The following is a 20,853-nucleotide window of genomic DNA, read 5'->3' as shown; positions in this document are numbered from 1 at the left end:
TTATACAAATAATGCTGTAGTCACTGGTCGGACCACCCACTGGACCCAAAATTACAGAAAGAGCAGAGGTCCAGTGGGCAGTGACTGATAGTTGTGTCTGTACACTAAAGGGCCTGTCACACTAAGCGATATCGCTATAACGTCACTGGTTTTTGTGATGTTATAGCGATATTGCTAGTGATATCGCTATGTGTGATACTTACCTCCGACCGCTCCCCCGCTGGTTACCGCTGATCGCGGGAGAACGTCCTGGACCGTTTCTCGTCGTCAGCTTCCTGCTGTGGAGACGAACGACGCGTGGACGCGGGCGGGAGGACGTCAGGATCGCCTGGTCTGACAGGTAAGTAGCGATCCCCGTCCCCTGCGATGTCGCTGGTGAGATCTGCCTGTGTGACAGCTCACTAGCAACCACTTAGCGATGTACCAGCAATCCTGACCGCGTCATATCGCTGGTCGGGATCGCTGGTGCATCGCTAAGGGTGTGTGCACACACTGCGGAATCCGCTGCGGATTAATCCGCACGGATTTTGCAAAAACCGCAGATAATCCGCAGGTCAAAAGACCTGCGGATTATCTGCGGTTTTGCCTGCGGTTTGGTCCTGCGGATTCACTATCTCCACAATGGTGGAGACAGGAACCCGCAGCGGTTTCCGCAGAAAGAATTGACATGCAATTCTTTCTGCGGATTCAAAACCGCGGATTTTTCCGCAGCGTCGGCACAGCGTTTTTTTTTTCCCATTCATTTGAATGGTACTGTACACCGCAGCTAAAACTGCTGCGGGTCCGCAGCGGCCAAAAATCCGCAGCGTGTGCACGTACCCTAAGTGTGACAGTACCTTTATACAAATCATGCTGTCAGTCACTGGTCAGAACGCCCACTGGACGCAAAATCACAGAAAGAGCAGAGAATTAAATGCACAGGCTATGGTGAATGTTTTCCAACAAAACTGTATATCAATCTGCTCCTTTTCCCCAGCTCTATAACACGGTGTCGGCAGATTGGGCTCGACTGTTTTTTTTAAGGCTTTTTCCAAATGCCAGGTGCATATATGCAATAACAAACATAAGCCCATTCATGTGTGACTTGAATCTCGTGGGCCTGAATGCAAATTCACCAAATGGGCCTCCATTTATTTATAAGGGGTCTTTTACAGCACTGGTCTGATCATATGAGACAAAGGGACCTTTTGTGCCCCCATAGGCGACTGCAATCCCTGCACCCACTACAGTTACACCTATTAAAGGGAACCTTTCAGCTTCCTTGTGTTGCCCTGTCTGAGGGGAGTGCAATTTAGTTGACCTGCTGATTTCATCTCTCTGTCACTTGTGTTTTCCCGTGCAGTATCACTGTTTATGGCCATTGAGGAGTCTGCTATGAAGGCAAAAGTTTGATGTGTTCCTAATTTATGAGCACCTCGCACCCTCCAGCCTTTGATTAGCAGTCTCTCCCCATTCACAGTAATGGCATGAATGCCGCATATCATGAATATTAGGACTCTTTACTTTACAGTGGACTCCTTGCTGGTCACTCTTTGAAAACATTAAGATCTAAGCTCTCACAAATTAAAGCACATAAACCCAGAAGTAACAGGTTGCTGAGATGAGTGTCTGTCACCATTTTAGGTTCTCCCTATGACAGGGCAGCTTAAGCAAGCAGGCAGGTTCTCCTTAAATCCCTGTACGTTAATGGACCCTCACCAGTCCGTGGCATTTACCTTACTGAATCAATGACGTCACTGTTGTTTTAGATTCCCAGATTCTGTTGTTGGCTTTTTTAACTATTTCCCAACAACGTTAGAGGTAGTATTAGGATGTAAAGAGGTTTCTGTATATGTAACAAAGCTAAACTCCAGTCGTGAGAGGCAATATTTGGCGCAAAGATTTATCAGATTGCTAATGGGGCAGTGTTAACAGAAACTGAAAATCTATTGTCTGCCTCTGATCTGATTTAGCTCTGCTTATTGGTTTCTAAACTGAAAAGTGGTGCTAACGTCCATCCTCTCCTCCCTGCAACACTTGACTTGAAGTTTTGATGACTTGTGTTAATATTTCCTGCCAACATTGGCAGTAAGGGTTGGGTGATACAAGAAAATCTCTGCAGGAGTGTGGACATCTGGTTGTGTCACCATGAGTCTGTGGTATTGCTATAAAACTGTCCAAGTTTAGTAATATTTGTGCTGAACTTCTTCAGTCTTAGTATTCTAATATCCTCTGCAATCCTTGGAAACCACCTAGAGTCACACAACAGAAACCTGGTCCAAAGTAAGGCCACTACATGGCCTCCACCCTCTGGCTAGAGCAGATGGGCCAAGCATCTTGAGGGTCGTCTCCAAATTTCTTGATTGCACATGGGTTCTCAGATTAGTCAACGTTGTTACCAGAAGTCGCGCTACATGTTTTTCAGAGGAGTAAAAATACTCCTCCCAATATTTTTGAGGAGTATTTTTCACCACGGAGGAGTACGCAATTTGTATGAATTAAAAGGGAGAATGCAAAAATGCTATCAGGATTTCTCTAACATAACTATGCCCCGCACCCCACTATGCGTATACTGCACCCCCATCTCCATAATAGTGCTGACCACCGTACGAGTGACACCCACGTCACATGCCGCCAATAACGCACAGCCAGCAAGCCCTGCCCCCGACTGCCATTGGCCGCGGAGAGGCCGACTGATGCTACACACGCTGAGATGCACAGAGAGAGCGCGCCGAGATGACGTCAGTCGCGCGGGTCACGTGTCCGTACGGCCGCTGCTGCGTGCTACCACCCGCTGAGAGACAAGCACAGAGGGCGCGCCGCGATGACGTGAGTCGCTCCGCAACATCTGATACTGCCCTTTCCCCAGCTCCATCCAACTCGCTGCCACTGTAGCTTAGAACGATGCGTCCTGTGGACGTATCGTACTAATCTGAAGGACTTTTTTTCGCCTGCCTGTGCGTCATAGACGCCCAGACAGGCGTTAATGCGACCTCTGGTTGTTACTGTCTGCTCCTGGACAGCTGTGTACAGTGTTCAGTATAAGCTTCTATCTGAAGTGTCCTGTGTTAACATAGATCCTTTGTTTTAGAGTGTGCAATCTGCTATGCCCTGGGATGACCGCAAACCCCGCTTGACTTGGAGAGGAGATGGTCAACTCTTTGCAGTGAGCGCCATATGTCCAGAGACAGGTAGGAAGACCGCAAAAGACGCACAATCATTACTGTTCTCACTGTATTGAATGATTACCAACCAAACTACTTATCCTACTGCAAAATAAACTTGTCATCGGTTTCAATGGATCCAGTGTGTGTTTACTGCCTATGCATAGCGAAGTACTGTAGGTTGTGAACCTGTGCAGCACATGTACATGTGCAGATATTAGCTTGTAAAATTTTGATATTAACCCCTTTACTCCCAAGGGTGGTTTGCATGCTAATGCGCGGGCCAATTTTTACAATTCTGACCACTGTCCCTTTATGAGGTAATAACTCTGGAATGCTTCAATGGATCCCAGTAATTCTGACATTGTTTTCTTGTGACATATTGTACTTCATGTTAGTGGTAAAATTTCATTCATATAACTTGCGTTTATTTGTGAAAAAAATGGAAATTTTGGCAAAAATTTTGAAAATTGTTATATGTGGGGGTAAACCACTATTTGGGCGCATGGCAGAGCTCGGAAGGGAAGCAGCGCCATTTGACTTTTTTGGCTGGAATTGAGATCGGCCGCCATGTCGCGTTTGGAAAGCCCCTGATGTGCCAAAACAGTGGAAACCCCCCAATTCTAACTCCAACCCTAACCCCAACACACCCCTAACCCTAACCCTAGCCCTAATGGGAAAATGGAAATAAATACATTTTTTTTTATTTTATTATTTTTCGCTAACTAAGGGGGTGATAACGGGGGGTTTGACTTACTATTTATGGTGGGTTTTTATGTTTGGTAGCAGTCACACTCTAAAAGACGCTTTTTATTGTAAAAATAGTTTTTGCATCACCACTTATTGAGAGCTATAATTTTTCCAGATTTTGACCCACCGAGTCATGTGAGGTCTTATTTTTTGCGGGACGAGTTGACGTTTTTATTGGTACCATTTTAGGGGTACGTGACATTTTTTGATCGCTTTTTATTCCGATTTTTGGGACGCTGAATGAACAAAATCCAGCGTTTCATGAATTTCTTTTGGGGGGTGCGTTTACACCGTTCCGCGTGTGGTAAAATTGATAAAGCGGTTTTATTCTTCGGGTCAGTACGGTTACAGCGATACCTCATTTATGTCGTTTTTTTATGTTTTGGCGCTTTTATGCAATGAAAACAATTTTATATAAAAAATAATAATTTTTGCATTGCTTTATTCTGCGAGCTATAACTTTTTTATTTTTTCACTGATGATGCTGTGTGGCGGCTCGTTTTTTGCTGGACAAGATGACGTTTTCAGCGGTACCATGGATATTTATATGCGTCTTTTTGATTGCGCGTTATTGCACTTTTTGTTCGGCAGTATGATGATAAAGCTTTATTTTTTGCTTCTTTTTTATTTTTATTTTTTAAGGGGTTCAATAAAGGAGTTAACTAGTGGGACAGTTTTATAGGGCGGGTCGTTACGGATGCGGCGATACCAAGTATGTGTACTTTTATTGTGGGTTGTTTTTTTTTTCAAAAATGAATTTATTAGGGAATATTTTATTTTTTTAAATTTATTTAGCAAATTTTTTTTTTTTTTGTTAACTTTATTACATTGTCCCAGGGGGGACATAACTGTCATGTGACATATCGCTGATCTGTCACATCACAGATCAGCGATCTGTCACAGGCAGTGCTGCAGGCTTCCTCATGCCGGCGCTTTGCAGGCATGAGGAAGCCGCTACCCTGCAGGCCCACGAAGGTCCCTGCCGCCATTTTGGATTCGGGGACCTGCAGGGAAGGAGACCCCCGCAGCAGCGCTGCCCATCGCGCTGCTGTGAGGGTCTCAGGGAAGCACAGAGGGAGCCCCCTCCCTCCCGATGCTTCCCTAAACCCCTGGTACACTGCCATTGTGTTTGTTCACAGTGTGCCAGGGGTTAACGTGTCGGGGGTGGTCCGTGACCACCTCTGACACATAGTGCCGGGTGTCAGCTGTGATAATCAGCTGACAGCCGGCCGCGATCAGCTGTGTTCCCCCCGTGAACGCAGCTGATCACGCTAGACATACTATTCCGTCCTTGGGACTAAAGCCCCCGTCACACATAAGATTTGTGACGCAGCAGCGATCTCACCAGCATGTGACACTGACCAGCGACCGCCCCCCCCTGCCGGTTATCGCTGATCGTCCTGGAATGGCCAGGACATTTTTTTGATCGCTGGTCTCCCGCTGGCCAGCACACATTGCTGCGTGTGACAGGCGGGAGATCAGCGATCAGCGCGCTGGTAACTCAGGTAAACGTCGTGTTTCTAAGCCGCGTGCAGCGCTTAAAAACCCGATGTGTACCTTAGTTACCAGCGCGCTGGTGCAGGGAGCTGGTGACCAAGGTACACATCGGGTTTCTAAGTGCCGCGCGCTGCTTAGAAACCCAATGTGTACCTTGGTTACCAGCTCCCTGCACCAGCGCGCTGGTAACTAAGGTACACAGTGGGTAACTAAGCGACGTGCGTCGCTTGTTACCCTTCTGTCGCTGGTGCTGATCGATGGAGAAGCTGCCTGTTTGGCAGCTCACCAGCGTTCATGTAGCGACACACCAGCGAAACTGACAAGGTAATATCGTTGTCGGGATCGCTGGTGGTGTGTGACGGGGCCCTTAGGTCCCAGGTCACATGGACGGAATAGTACGTCTAATGTAGGAAAGGGGTTAATTTCTACTGTGACCAAGGGGTCATTAGAAGATACTCTTCTTTGAGGTGAGTACTTACTTCCCTGTCCGATGTTGACCAAAGGGGTTAATTTTTACTGTGACCAAGGGGGCATTAGAAGATACTCTTCTTTGAGGTGAGTACTTACTTCCCTGTCCGATGTTGACCAAAGGGGTTAATTTTTACTGTGACCAAGGGGGCATTAGAAGATACTCTTCTTTGAGGTGAGTACTTACTTCCCTGTCCGATGTTGACCAATCAAAAGCAGAAGCCGAAATGTAAGAAAGCCAAAAAAAGAAACACATTCTCATAACTTAGAACAGCTTTTTTTCGGTACTTGTAATGAAACACAGCACTGCTCTCGTTCATGATCTCTGCACCACCTGCGTAGGTTACAGCGGAGCTGTGTGTCATTCCAAACACTTCTTGCAGCTTTCATCCCAAGTCAAAATCAGCTATGTTGTACTCCACCTGCCCCACACTTGATTGCTGTGAGATGAGAGCTGCAGAACAAAGAAATCTGCAATTCAAAATTGGACTTGCCGGATCCTTATCTTCCCTGGCATTATTTGTTGAGGGATCAACAGGAGGCTCCCCCATATACATTACACTGATATCGGAGCCCACTGATGTCAGCGGATTGTGTATAGATTTCAAATCTGCCCTCACCTCTGCTAAACAGGCCTACTTCACAACCCTCGTATCTTCCCTATCTTACAACCCAAAACAGTTATTCAAAACTTTTAACTCCCTCCTCCGCCCACCACTGCCTCCTCCAACCTCCCTCATCTCTGCCGAGGACTTTGCCACACACTTCAAAAACAAGATTGACCAAACAAGGCAAGTATTCATCACTCAACCACCACAACCCCTTTGTATACCAGACCAATGCCCAAACCCCATAACCTCACACTCCAACATCACTGAAGGGGAGCTTAATCGCCTCTTCTCCAAATCGCACCTCAGAACCTGTGCACTTGACCCCATCCCACCTCCTCCCCAACCTCACCACCACACTTATCCCATCCCTATCCCACCTCTTCAACCTATCAGTAACGTCCGGTACCTTTCCTTCTGCTTTCAAGCATGCCACAATCACACCTATCCTTAAAAAGCCAACCCTCGACCCAACCGCTATGTCCAGCTATCGCCCAATATCATTGCTTCTATTCGCTTCCAAACTCCTGTTACAGCATGTCCATGCTGAACTTTCCTCCCACCTATCATCTAACTTGTTCTTTGACAATCTACAATCTGGTTTCCGCCCCCATCACTCCACTGAGACAGCCCTGACCAAAATTACTAACGACCTACTTACAGCCAAATCAAATGAACAATACTCTATACTCCTGCTTCTAGACCTGTCCGCTGCATTTGACACAGTTGACCACTGCCTCCTACTACAGATCCTCTCCTCCTTCGGCATCAAAGGCCTTGCCCTATCCTGGATCTCCTCATACCTTTCCAACCGCACATTCAGCGTCTCCTTCTCCCACACCACCTCCTCATCCCACCCTCTCTCTGTTGGAGTCCCCCAAGGCTCTGTTTTAGGACCCCTACTCTTCTCAATCTATACACTTGGTCTGGAGCCACTCATAAAGTCCCACGGATTCCACTACCACCTTTATGCTGATGACAGTCAGATCTACCTCTATGGCCCAGACGTCACCTCTCTGCTGTCCAGAATCCCAGAGTGTCTATCAGCCATATCCTCCTTCTTCTCCTCTTGCTTCCTCAAACTCAGTGTAGACAAATCTGAACTCATCATCTTTCCTCCATCTCACAGATCTTCTTTACCCGACCTAGCTATAACAATTAATGACATCACACTTTCCCCAGTACCAGAAGTCCGCTGCCTTGGAGTAACCTTTGACTCTGCCCTGTCCTTCAAACCGCACATCCAAGCTCTTTCTACCTCTTGTCGCCTCCAGCTACAAAATATTTCCAGAATCCGTCATTTCCTCAACCCTCAATCTACTAAAATGCTTGTGCATGCCCTCATCATCTCCCGCCTCGACTACTGCAACATCCTTTTCTGTGGTCTCCCTGCTAACACCCTCGCACCTCTCCAGTCCATCCTTAACTCTGCCGCCCGACTAATTCATCTCTCTCCTCGCTACTCCTCCGCTTCTCCCCTCTGCAAATCTCTTCATTGGCTCCCATTCCCTCAGCGTGTCCAGTTCAAATTACTAATTCTGACCTACAAGGCCATCTATAACCTGTCTCCCCCATATGTCTCTGAACTAATCTCCTGATACCTTCCCTCACGTAATCTCCGGTCCTCCCAAGACCTCCTTCTCTCCTCCACACTTATTCGCTCCTCACCCAACCGCCTCCAAGACTTCTCCCGAATAGCTCCTATTCTCTGGAATTCTTTGCCCCAACAAGTCCGACTATCAACCACATTTGGAAACTTCAGACGGAACCTGAAAACCCACCTCTTCAAGAAAGCCTACAGCCTGCAATGACCCCGCTACCTCCTTCTCTCTCACCACTACCGGTGATATCACCTCAACCAACACCGGAACTGCTGCAACCCACCAGCCTACTGTCTCCTTCCCCACCATCCTGTAGCATGTAAGCCCAAAAGGGCAGGGTCCTCTCTCCCCTCTGTATCAGTCTGTCATTGTTAGTTTGTTTACTGTAAGTGATATCTGTAATTTGTATGTAACCCATTCTCATGTACAGCACCATGGAACCAATGGTGCTATATAAATAAATAATAATAATAATAATTAAGTGTCTTGGTATCAGCAATCAGATCTACATAAACTAATACTGTGTAATTGATTTAGTGATTGTTTGCTTGACTCTTTGGAGAAATCTATCGTAAAAGTACTGTACACTGTGTTCCAAATTATTATGCAAAAAATATTTCCTCATATTTTCTCTAAATTACCTATATGAATTGCAGTCATTGTTATTTTCCAGTCATCTAATATTCTAGTATAATTGCAATGTTTTTGAACAAACTATGAAAACAGTATATTTTTAAAAATAAGAAACTCAAAATGCATGTTCCAAATTATTATGCACAGCAGAGTTTTCAACCTTTTTATTTTTATTTTGAACAAAAAAAATGGTCAATTGTGAAATTATAAGCATTATCAGCTTATCACAAAATGAAATCAAACAGTTTTCAAGTCAAAACTTTATTCTATGTGATGTTACATTTGCACAGAGGACCCCTTGTTGGAAAGAAGCTTCTGAACTCTCTTGTCCATTGAATTTGTCAGTTTTTGGATGGTTTGTGCTTCAGTTGTTTTGCATGTGGACAGAATACCCTCCCAGAGCTGTTGCTTAAATGTGAACTGCCTCCCGCCATCATAGACACTCCTTTTGATGATGCTCCAGAGGTTCTCAATGGGGTTGAGGTCAGGGGAAGATGGTGGCCACACCATAAGTTTGTCCTCTTTTATGCCCATAGCAGCCAGAGATGCAGATGTGTTATTTGCAGCATGAGACGGTGCATTATCATCCATGAAAATGATCTTGCTGCGGAAAGCACGGTTCTTCCTCTTGAACCATGGCAGGAAGTGCTGTTTTAGAAACTCCACATAGATTATGGAGTTCATCTTTACCCCTTCAGGGATCCTAAAGGGGCCGACAATCTCTCCCCATGATTCCAGCCCAAAACATTACTCCACCTCCTCCTTGTTGGCGCCTTAGCCGTGTTTTCATGGGGTGTCCATCAACCAGCCATCCTCCACTCCAACCATCTGGACTATCGAGCGTTGCACGGCACTCATCGGTGAACAAAACAGTTTAGAAGTCAGTCTTCATGTATCGTTTGGCCCACTGGAGCCATTTCTGCTTGTGTGCAGTGGATAGAGGTGGTCGACAGGATGGCTTACGCAGAGCTGCAAACCTCTGAAGGACCCTGCATCTTGTTGTTCGGGGGACGTTGGAGGCACCAGCAGCTTCAAAAACTTGTCTGCTGCTATGACAAGGCATTTTTGCAGCTGCTCTTTTAACCTGACGCAATTGCCTGTTGGAAAGAGTCCTCAATTTTTCCTTATCAGCATGCACACGTGTGTGCTAGGAATCAGCTACATACTTCTTGATTGTGCGATGATCACGATGAAGTGTCTTGGCAATGTTGATTGTAGTCATGCCTTGACCTAAATACTCCACAATTTGTTGCTTCCCAGCAGCCGACACATCCTTTTTCTTTCCCATTTTGGCAAAAAAATGTAGGCTGCTTAATAATGTGGAACAGCCTTCTTAAGTAGTCTTGCCTTTATTTGGACACACCTGCCAAACTAATTTGCACAGGTATCTGCAATTGCTTTCAGTGATATAAAGAGCCCTGACACACATCACCTTCAATGAGTTTAAATGACAAACAGAAAAATTCTAACCTTATCACTCCTAAACTCTTTTTGCATAATAATTTGGAACACAGTTTATATCCTATGTAAAATCTCAGTTCTCCATTTTATCTGTCTTCTAAATTGATTCACAGGCTCTCGTAAGTTAAGAGTGTGGAATAGAGAACTATCCTTACAATCTACCAGTGAACCTGTGGAAGGCTTGGAGCAGGCTTTGTCTTGGAAGTGAGTTTTATCTTGTCAACAACAGAGATACGTTATTCTTCTATTTTCCTCTTTAAAAAAAATATTTTATTTGTGTTTCGTTATTAACGGTTCTACAGCAATATAAAAACAAAGAGGCAGATTCATCAAGAATGGCGTAATGCACTGTCGCACAGAAAAATTCAAAAATGCTGATAATTGAAAAATTGTTATGTATAGTGTGATTTAAAGGGAATCTGTCACCCCATTTTCGGCCTGTAAGATGCGGCCACTGCCATCAGGGGCTTATCTACATCATTCTGCAATGCTGTAGATAAGCCCCTCAATGAAACCTGATAGATAAGAAAAACACGTTACAGTATACCAGGGCTGTGGAGTCGGAGTCGTGGAGTCGGAGTCGGAGTCGGTGCTCATTTTGGTGGAGTCGGAGTTGGAGTCGGTATAAAATGGACCGACTCCGACTCCTAAAATATATAATAAATTGGGTACAGTAATTCAATGCAGGATGTGCTGAATATTTTTTCATAGGAGTTTGGGAAAGTTATGAAATGTCCTATAAATGGCTGTTATATTCCTGATCTAAGGCTACATTCACACACAGCGTTTTTCCTGTGTTTTTTGAGGATACGTTTTTCAGCTGCAAAAGTTGATCATCTTTTTAAAAAACTGCATCACCTGAAAGGTTTTTGAGCTCATAGATAATGTTTTCAATAGCAAAAGCAGATTAGAAATCTGCTCTATCTATCCATTTATCCATATCTGTCTATCCATATCGTATCTGTACCAAAAAGAATGAAAACCGGGTAGTACACCAATATATATTCTGTTCTATCTAAATATCTTGATTATTGGATCATAAAAATGATTAAATGTCTGATGTTCACATTGTACTACAATAAATTTTTCACTTAAATATAAGCAATATGTGTGGGAGTCGGAGTCGTGGAGTCAGAGTCGGAGTTGGAGTCGGAGTCGGTGTAAGGGAAATTGAGGAGTCGGAGTCGGAGTTGCAGGTTTGGCTTACCGACTCCACAGCCCTGCAGTATACTCACCGGGGGGGGAGGGGGCGGTGGGTGTTGTGGTCCGGTCCGGCGCCTTCCATCTTCATACGATGATGTCCTCCTCCTTGCTTCTTCCTTGGCTCAGGCGCAGGCGTACTTTATCTGCCCTGTTGAAGGCAGAATAAAGTACTGCAGTGCGCAGGCGCCGGGAAAAGTCAGAGAGGTCCGGCGATGCGCACTGCAGTACTTTACTCTGCCCTCATCAGGGCAGAGAAAGTACGCATGCGCAGGAGCCGAGGGAGAAGCAAGGACGGGAACTTCATCGTATGAAGATGGGAGGCACCGGACGGGACGGCGACACCCATTGGACCAGACCGAACGCCGGGGTGAATATAATCTAACTCTTTTTTTTCTCATCTTTCAGGTTACATCGGGGGCTTATCTACAGCATTGCAGAATGCTGTAGATAAGCCCCTGATGGCGGTGCCGGCAGCTGATAGGGCTAAAATGGGGTGACAGATCCCCTTTAACAGTAAATTTGAAGGTCATCCTGTGAAGGGGGTTGTCTGGGATATATAATATAAATATGTAACACACAACCTCAAGTAAATAACAAGAGGAAGAGGCGTTTAGATTGCAAATTACAATTAAAAAATAAGTTTTATTATTTTTTTAAAAAAGTCATAAAATTCAAAATACAGAACAAAGAAGTGCGCTACCATAGGGATCACATTCTATGAAAACAATATCATATGCACATTTTATAATTCTATGCAATTCAGAGAAGATAATATATAGGTATAGTACATTTATTGCAAGTGCAAAAGGATTATTTTAGAATGAATAGTGTCATTGCTACACATAACAAGTAATAATCTGTATCTTTAAATTAAGGTGCTAGTGCATTTTTGACATTCTAAACCTCTATGGCAGGATTTCAAAGATGTGTCTAGCAAGGACACAAGTAACTATTATTCTATATTCATGCTAAAATATATATATATATATATATATATATATATATATATATATATATATATATACACATATACACACAGATCTAATGTGTGTATCTCTTGTCTATATCTCCTTATAGACTGCTCATGACTATAGTCTGTGTGACTGCTGCAGTGCAGTACTCGATAGCTCTTTAACCTGGACCACGCTTTTGAACTGTAATTGCGGGACAGCCGCCTTATTCTGTCTTTTTTTTCCTTTTGATACTTCAAGGCCTTCAGGTAGTTTGATTGCCTCTACTCAGAGCAAGCCCAACAAACATGATGTGGTTTTCTTTGAGAAGAATGGTCTTTTACATGGAGAATTCACACTTCCTTTTGCAAAAGGTGATGTTCAGGTAAGTCAGAACTGGAGAACTAACCCACATCTGTTGGATTTAGACTCAAATCCATATGCCTAATTTGGACGTGTCTGTGCACAATGAGTCATCCACAGCCCAACCGTGTGTCTCGGCACAATGAGTCATCCACAGCTCAACAGTAACTTAGGTATCCATAGTTACTACCACTAGCAGCTAACTGACTATATGCGTGGGCGTAACCATGGATACGTAAGTACTTTAAGGCCCTATATAGGAGTTTAGTGACATATCTAATAAGGAGAGGAGCTCTCCCTGGTGACGAGTTAAGGCATCAGCCTTTTTTGAACTTTAGCCTATGAGTCAACATTGGGAGGCAACACTCAGGCAACAGTGTGAGGCAACACTAAGGCAACAGTGTGAGGCAACATTGCAAAGATGGATCATGGATCAAATTGATCATGCTGCTGCACGTAGAGAAGCGAATCGCAGACGGATGCGGAAACTGTGTCTTAATGAAACAGAGGACGAACGAAATTGTCGAAGAACTGCTGATGCAGCACGACAGAGGGCGGCTAGAGCAAGAGAAATGAATGAAGTAACTAAATCACGTAAAACATATGCTGCACGACAACGAGCAACACGCAATGCACAAAGTGATACACAAATTTCACAAAAACGAGAACAAGATAGAAGACGTGTCCAAAATGTAAGCGCCACTCGACGACGGCAAGTTACATTTGCCGCTAGAGGGCTTCTTAATCAAATTGATAAGACACGTATTGAAGAGCACTATGCTGGCGGACTGACATTTCAGTGTTATTTCTGCCAATCTTAAAATTTCAAAGACGAAATGGCGCAGGACAAAACATTCCCTTCCTGCTTCAAGAGAGGGCGTATACAATTACGTCCCATTCGTATGGATAATCAATTAGTCAAGTTGATGAAAGGAGAGCATCAGAACTTTATGGCTAATATAAGGCAATACAATAGCTCTCTTGCTTTGGCATCAATGGGAGCACAAGTAGTGCCACCTCCTGGGCATGGTCCATACTGTTTTCGAATTTATGGACAAATTTACCACAGAACTGCCCCATTGCATCCCGCTGTGGGTAGTACTCCCAAGTATGCCCAGATTTATATCTTGGACAGTGAAGAAGCATTAAGTACAAGAAGTCAAGCAAATAAAAAGTGCCTCACAGCACTGCTGTCATCTCTTGGAGAGAAAATGAAAGCATATAACCCACTCGCAAGTGCGCTCAGCCATGTGAAATAGCTTACGCGCAGGAACATTGAGGGATAGCGCTATCGGATAGCTCTACCCGTTCATTTTCTTTAGGAATAGAGCTATGGGATAGCTCTACCCGTGCACTTTCTTCATGGATAGCGCTATCGAATAACTGTACCCGAACAATATTAACTACAGAGCTTTTTCATACACAAAGTAGGAGTGGCAGGAGAGATACACCAGGTATTTGTTTGCTGTTAGTCTGCACATACGCCAGTCTGGTGCGTGGCTACACCCCATTGCGAGGTCAGTCTGATGCGTGGTTACTCCCCATTACGTGGTTCGTAATCCCTTCGGGCGTGCAATCACTCATGGTACACTAATACGTTTAATACAGCATACAGATGGAGAAAAGATCTTTTTTTTTTTTTTCTTGTAATGTGGAAGCTTAATACTGGTAATGTAACAGGTAATGGTACTAAAGTAACATGCAAATAAATGATTGGGGGCAGAAAGGTATGAATATTACATAGCTAATACACTGTAATCATCTGCACTGTGGTGTCTGTTCATAATAGAAGCCACATTGTGCTGTTGTATCCTCCCCACCCTGGATTCCACTGTGCAGAGCTGAGATGCGCTCCTGTCTCCGCCAGCGACTGTTAACATGTTAAATCCTGCTGCCAATCTCTGACAGCGGGATTTAACACGCCGACTTGGCGCACATAATTCCACACTCCCATCGGTGTTCCTGTAATTTGATCACGGAGCACCAGTGAGTTGTCATGACAGCCAACGGTCTGCTGAAGACCCCCGTGCCTGTCATTAAGGCACTCCTGTGAGCACCAGCTTGTTCATATGAGATTGTAATTTTTGCTATACATGCAGAATGCAGGGTTAAAGCATTGTTATGTATAGCACAAGCAATTGGACGATCGAAGCTTCAAGTCTCCTAAGGGGAGTTTTAAATAAAGTAAAAAGGCGGGGGGATTTAAAATATGAAAAAAAAGAAAAAACACAAGTCCAAATCACCCCCTTTTGCCCCATTGAAAATTAAAACAATTAAAAATAAATAAATACACATATTTGGTATCGCTGCGTTCAGAAATGTTTGCTCTATCAAAATCTAAAATTATTCGGATCTTTGAGCATTGTAATGAGGAAAAAAAAAATTGTAACTCCAGAATTACTTTTTTTTTGGTCGCCGCAACATTGCAACAGTAGGCAAAAAAATCATCATATCTACCCCAAAGTGTCAACTCAGGGCACAAAAAATAAGCCCACAGGTCCCCAAAAAATAAACTATACTTGTTTGGTATCTGCGTACTCGTACTGACCTGGGGAATCATATTGCTAGGTCAGTTTTACCATATAGCGTACATGGTAAATAAATAATAAAACAAAATTGTGGAAATGCACTGTTTTTGCAACTTCACCCCACTTGTAATTTTTTTTTTTCCCATTTTTCCAGTTCACTATATGGTAAAATCAGTGGTGCCATTCAAAAGTCCAACTGCTCCCCCATAAAAATGAGCTCTCATACGACTATATTGAAGGAAGTATAAAAAGAAATTTGGTCTTGGAAGAAGCAGAGGAAATAATGAAAATGTTCTTGGGGTGAAGGAGTTAAAAAGAGGCAGTGTGACTAATGAATCTCACAATAGTGGGATCCTAATGGTTAGATAGCACCAGTCATACCTTTTATTGCACGTTTAATGAATTTATTTCAGTACACCACCCAGGTTGCCAAGGTCTGACGTAATTTTAGGACAGTGTGACTCACTGGCTTGGGCACTGTTAAGTGTGGGACTGTGAAACCAAAGCAAAGACTGAGCAATACCTGTGCCACTGCCAACTTGTCTGGTAACTGTAAATATAATGGTAACTTATCAGTGTAGTCTTGTCTATCGGAAAACTGATGTCAAGGGAATTGGGTCAAGGACATTTTTGATAATGGTGGGCATATTGCTTGACTATTAGATTTTGGATGAACAGACTTTTAGTTTTGCTTATCTTATTTGATAAAAAATAGGACAACAAATGTTTGCTTTATATTGTCTTTGGAACAGGTGAAAGAACTCTTGTGGAACGCCGATTCAACCATTCTAGCTGCTTGGCTTCAGGATATTGAGAAAGAGGGTTCAAAACCCAATACTTATGGTAAATGCAAAGAAAAGAATTACTTAAAGAGTAACCGTCTTTTTAATTGTTTGTGTCTTACATCAATAGTGCACAGGAAAATAAACAACTTATTTTCAACTTATCAGAGAAATCTGCTTTTTTCTTTGCCAGAATTAGTCTGTCATTATCAAAATTCTCAATTCTTAGGTAAAATCTGTATTCAGTGAAGACAGATAGGTGATGGGAGGAGGGGCTAGAGACAAAGCTCCTCCCCCTCATATCTACCTAGAATCTCTTCAGTAGTTACTGGAATCTCCTATCTCGGTATAGAAATGTATTCCCATGAAGATCAGTCATAGGCCTTATAGCAGATCATACTTTCTTCTCTTTATTGCAATACATAACCATTGCAGCTGCTTAAGGGGAATTAGAAAAAACTAAAGTAAAAATGAATGAAATTTTTTTATAAATAAAAAAAAAAATGTTAAAGCTTGAATTAACCCAAGATAAAAAATTTAAAATATATAAAAATTAAAGGGTATAACCGGGACTTTACAAAAATGTATCTAAGCACTAACAGGTAGGTAATTGCAACTTACCTGCCTGTTGTGCTTGGCGCCTTTCTTCCCCGGTACAGAGCGGTCATAAAATGCTCCTGCTGGGGATTCAGAAGCCTCTGCTGATGTCACGTCTACAGTGCGGAGGCTTCTTTTCCGATCCACCCTGTCGACAGGGCGGGACTTCTGTTGTTATTCCGCTTGTCAAACTGGGCGATCTGGCTCTTAGTCAAAATTACCTCTGAAGTCCCACCCCGTTGTGTCACCGGAATCTTGAGAATCCCCGGCAGGAGCGGTCTGTGACTGCTTAGTGCCGAGAGAAAAAGGTACCATGCACTAACAGGCAGGTAAGTGGAAATTACCTGCCTCTTAGTGCTTAGGTACATTTTTAGTTTTTTTGTGTAATGTCCTGGATATACCCTTTAATCTTTGGTTACCTACTTGTAAAGAGTAAAAAAAAATCATACACCCAGAATTATCTTTTTTCATCAAAGAAACTCCCCCCCCCCCCCCCCCCCCCCCCCAAAAAAAAAAAAAGATGTAATAAAAATCAATCAAAACATTTTATGTATCTAAAAATAGTATGAATAAAAACTACAGCTAGCCGCTCACCTTAAAGCCAAGCCCATGTGTAGCTCTTTGGATGGGAAAAATAAAAAACATACATATCTCAGAAAATAGCAACGTAGCCTAACTTTATTTTTAACACGTTTCTGGGTTTTTTTTTTTATTTTAAAGATACTAAAATATATATATAAAAAAATATGCAAGGCTGTTATCGTCATAATCATGTAGACCTGAAGAATCATGCTGCCAGATATTTTTTACCACATAGTGAACATGGGAAAAAGAAAGGCATACCGGTAATTCTGTGTTTGGGGTTTTTTGTTCTTTTTTTCACAATTTCACCCACCTTGAAATTTTTTTTCCCCATTTTAAGTATAGTATATGTTAGCGAATTGATCAATTTAAAATTACAACTCATCTTGCAAATTAAAAAAAAAAGTTCTAATAAGGTTATGCTGATGGAAAAATAAAGTTCTTGACTATTGGAGAAACAAAAACAAAGTACAAAATTAGCCTGTTTTGAAAGGGATAAAACATTTTTATTTCAAATGATCCATAGATAGCTTTTATACTTCCATATCTAATACTGACGAACCATATTACATTTTACAATGTTTGAGATGGAAACCTAGGAGGCAGAACAAACCATGGCCGGTCCATGCTGTTAGGCTCAAAATCACTAATCAAAGTGAATATACTTTTTTCAAAGTAGTGGGCAATACCTTCTCAGTTGCTTAAAGGGGTTGTCCATTTTTGAAATACGTCTGAGGTCACTCTATGTGACTGAAGACTGGTGAATCCTCACATAATGCGCATTGCGCGCTGTGAGGATGTGCCGGTAATAGCAGTCATGTGACTGGAATTATGCGATGTGCATACGCCCGGCCACATTCCGACTAGGCTGTTTCCGGCTTCACTCAATACAATTGCATTGAGCGAGGCAGCACACTTCTAGTCAGAATGTGTCCAGAAGTATGCATATCACATTCTTGCGGTCACATGACTGCCGATTCCGATACCGGAGTATCCTCAAGGCAATGTGAGTATTCACAAGTCTATATTCACATAGATTGACTGCTGACTTGTAATTTAATAATATAATAATAATAATAAATTTTATTTTTATAGCGCCAACATATTCCGCAGCACTTTACATTTCAGAGGGGATATGTACAGACAATAGACATTACAGCATAACAATAATCACATACAGTAGATTATAACAAATACCAAGAGGAAAGAGGGCCCTGCTCGCAAGCTTACAGTCTATGAGGAAAGAGGTAGACACGAAAGGTGGGTGGTAACAGTTGCCCTGATTGTATGGACCAGCCATAATGTTAAGTGTGTAACAGTACAGACACAGAGGGCTAATGGATGCATAAAGCATGTGGGAGAATGATGCGGGGAACCTGGTTATGGTAAAACTTTTGGCTCTGCCACACAGGGATAGATTAGGTTAATGTGTTGAGGCGGTAGGCCAGTCTGAATAAATGCGTTTTCAGGACACGCTTAAAATTGTGGGGATTGGGGACTAATCGTATTGTCCTGGGAAGTGCATTCCAAAGAATTGGCGCGGCACGTGTAAAGTCTTGGAGACGGGAGTGGGAGGTTCTGACTATTGAGGATGCTAACCTCAGGTCATCAGCAGAACGGAGGGCGCGGGTAGGGTGGTATACTGAAACAAGGGAGGAGATGTAGGGTGGTGCTGAGCCATGGAGGGCTTTGTGAGTGAGGGTAATAAGTTTATACTGAATTCTGGAGTGGATGGGTAGCCAGTGTAATGACTGGCACAAGGTAGAGGCATCGGTGTAACGATTGGTGAGGAATATGATCCTGGCTGCAGCATTCAAGACAGATTGGAGAGGGGAGAGTTTGGTAAGAGGGAGACCGATTAGAAGAGAGTTACAATAGTCGAGTCGAGAATGAATAAGAGAAACAGTAAGAGTTTTTGCAGAGTCAAAGGTAAGAAAAGGTCGAATTCTAGAAATGTTTTTGAGGTGCAGATGACAAGAGCGAGCCAGTGATCGAATGTGGGGGGCAAAGGAAAGCTCGGAATCAAGTATGACCCCAAGACAGCGGGCCTGTTGCTGGGGAGTAATAGTGGAACCACACACAGAAATGGCAATGTCGGGTATAGGTACATTAGTAGAGGGAGGAAACACCAGGAGTTCAGTCTTTGACAGGTTCAGTTTCAGATATAGTGAGGACATGATATTAGACACAGCGTTTAGACAATCGCCGGTATTTTCTAGAAAGGCTGGCGTGATGTCAGGAGAAGAAGCGTATAATTGGGTGTCATCAGCATAGAGATGGTACTGGAAACCAAATCTACTGATTGTTTGACCAATAGGGGCAGTGTACAAGGAGAAGAGGAGGGGGCCTAGAACCGATCCTTGGGGGACCCCAACAGTAAGGGGAAGATGAGAGGAGGAGGAACTGGCAAAAGATACAGTAAAGGAGTGGTCTGAGAGATAGGAGGAGAACCAGGAGAGAACGGTATCCTTGAGGCCAATGGAACGGAGCATAGTGAGGAGGAGCTGATGATCCACAGTGTCGAATGCTGCAGAGAGATCCAAGAGAATTAGCATGGAGTAGTGACCATTTGATTTAGCTGTTAGCAGATCATTAGAGACTTTAGTGAGGGCAGTTTCAGTGGAGTGTAAAGAGCGGAAACCGGATTGGAGAGGGTCGAGAAGAGAATTTTCTGAGAGATAGCGGATAAGACGGGAGTGGACCAGGCGTTCCAGGAGTTTAGAGATGAAGGGAAGATTAGAGACAGGTCTATAGTTAGCGGCACAGTTTTGGTCGAGGGATGGTTTTTTAAGTAGTGGATGTATGATGGCATGCTTAAATGAGGAGGGAAAAATACCAGAAGAGAGAGAGAGGTTAAATATTTTAGTTAGGTGAGGGGTGACAGCAGGGGAAAGGGACTGGAGGAGCTGTGACGGAAATGGGTCACTGGTGCAAGTAGTTGGGCAAGAAGATGCAAGGAGCCTGCTTACTTCTTCTTCTGTGACTGGTTCAAAATCAGAGAGTGAGTTAGATGCAGTGGGGGAGGGAGGACAGTGCATGGTATGAGGTGATTGGGAGATAATTTCCTGTCGGATCTGGTCAATTTTTTCTTTGAAGTAATTGGCCAGATCGTCAGCTCGGAGCTCCGTGGTTGGGGCCTGTACTCTTGGATGGAGTAGAGAATGAAAAGTGTCAAAGAGACGTTTCGGGTTATTGGACAGTGAGGTGATGAGGGTGTTGAAATAGGTTTGTTTGGAGAGGTGAAGGGCAGTGTTGTATGTTCTAAGCATAAACTCATAATGGATGAAATCTTCGGGTAGATTGGATTTTCTCCACAGACGTTTGGCGCACCTGGAGCACCGCTGCAGGAAACGTGTTTGCACCGTGTGCCAGGGTTGTCGCCGTCTGCGTTGTGGTGTTCTATTTATAGGGGGTGCAAATTCATCCAGGGCAGTTTGAACTGTTTCATTGTAATGCTTCAATGCAGAATCAGGACATGAAAGGGAGGAGATAGGGGCCAATGAAGACTGCAAGTTCTTCATAAGTTTCTGGGTGTTAATGGCCTGTATGTTTCTATAAGTCTGGACAGTGGGGGTGACCTGAGCAGCCTGGCAGTTCTTGATAGAGAATGAAAGAAGATTGTGGTCAGAGAGCGGGAGAGGAGAGTTTGCAAAATCATCCACTGCACAAAGCCGAGAGAAGACCAAG

General features: G+C 43.5%; 1 protein-coding gene across 5 annotated transcripts in view; it reads left to right on the top strand.

Moving 5' to 3' along the window:
- The window catches only part of ELP1 (elongator acetyltransferase complex subunit 1), a 170,169-nt gene that overhangs the window by 68,894 nt on the left and 80,422 nt on the right, over window positions 1-20,853 (top strand). For all 5 annotated transcript variants that reach the window (XM_073545308.1, XM_073545338.1, XM_073545315.1 and 2 more), the window contains exons 7-10: window positions 3,071-3,170; window positions 10,275-10,365; window positions 12,576-12,699; window positions 15,958-16,048. In XM_073545308.1, the coding sequence (XP_073401409.1) occupies window positions 3,071-3,170; window positions 10,275-10,365; window positions 12,576-12,699; window positions 15,958-16,048 (406 nt within the window). The remainder of the gene's footprint in view (window positions 1-3,070; window positions 3,171-10,274; window positions 10,366-12,575; window positions 12,700-15,957; window positions 16,049-20,853) is intronic.

This window comes from Dendrobates tinctorius, unplaced genomic scaffold (assembly GCF_039654945.1).
Source record: "Dendrobates tinctorius isolate UK_male_01 unplaced genomic scaffold, ASM3965494v1 ptg000011l, whole genome shotgun sequence".
NCBI lineage: Eukaryota > Metazoa > Chordata > Amphibia > Anura > Dendrobatidae > Dendrobates > Dendrobates tinctorius.
The sequence above is the reverse complement of the archived record's forward strand: the minus strand, read 5'-3'. Positions and strand labels throughout refer to the sequence as shown.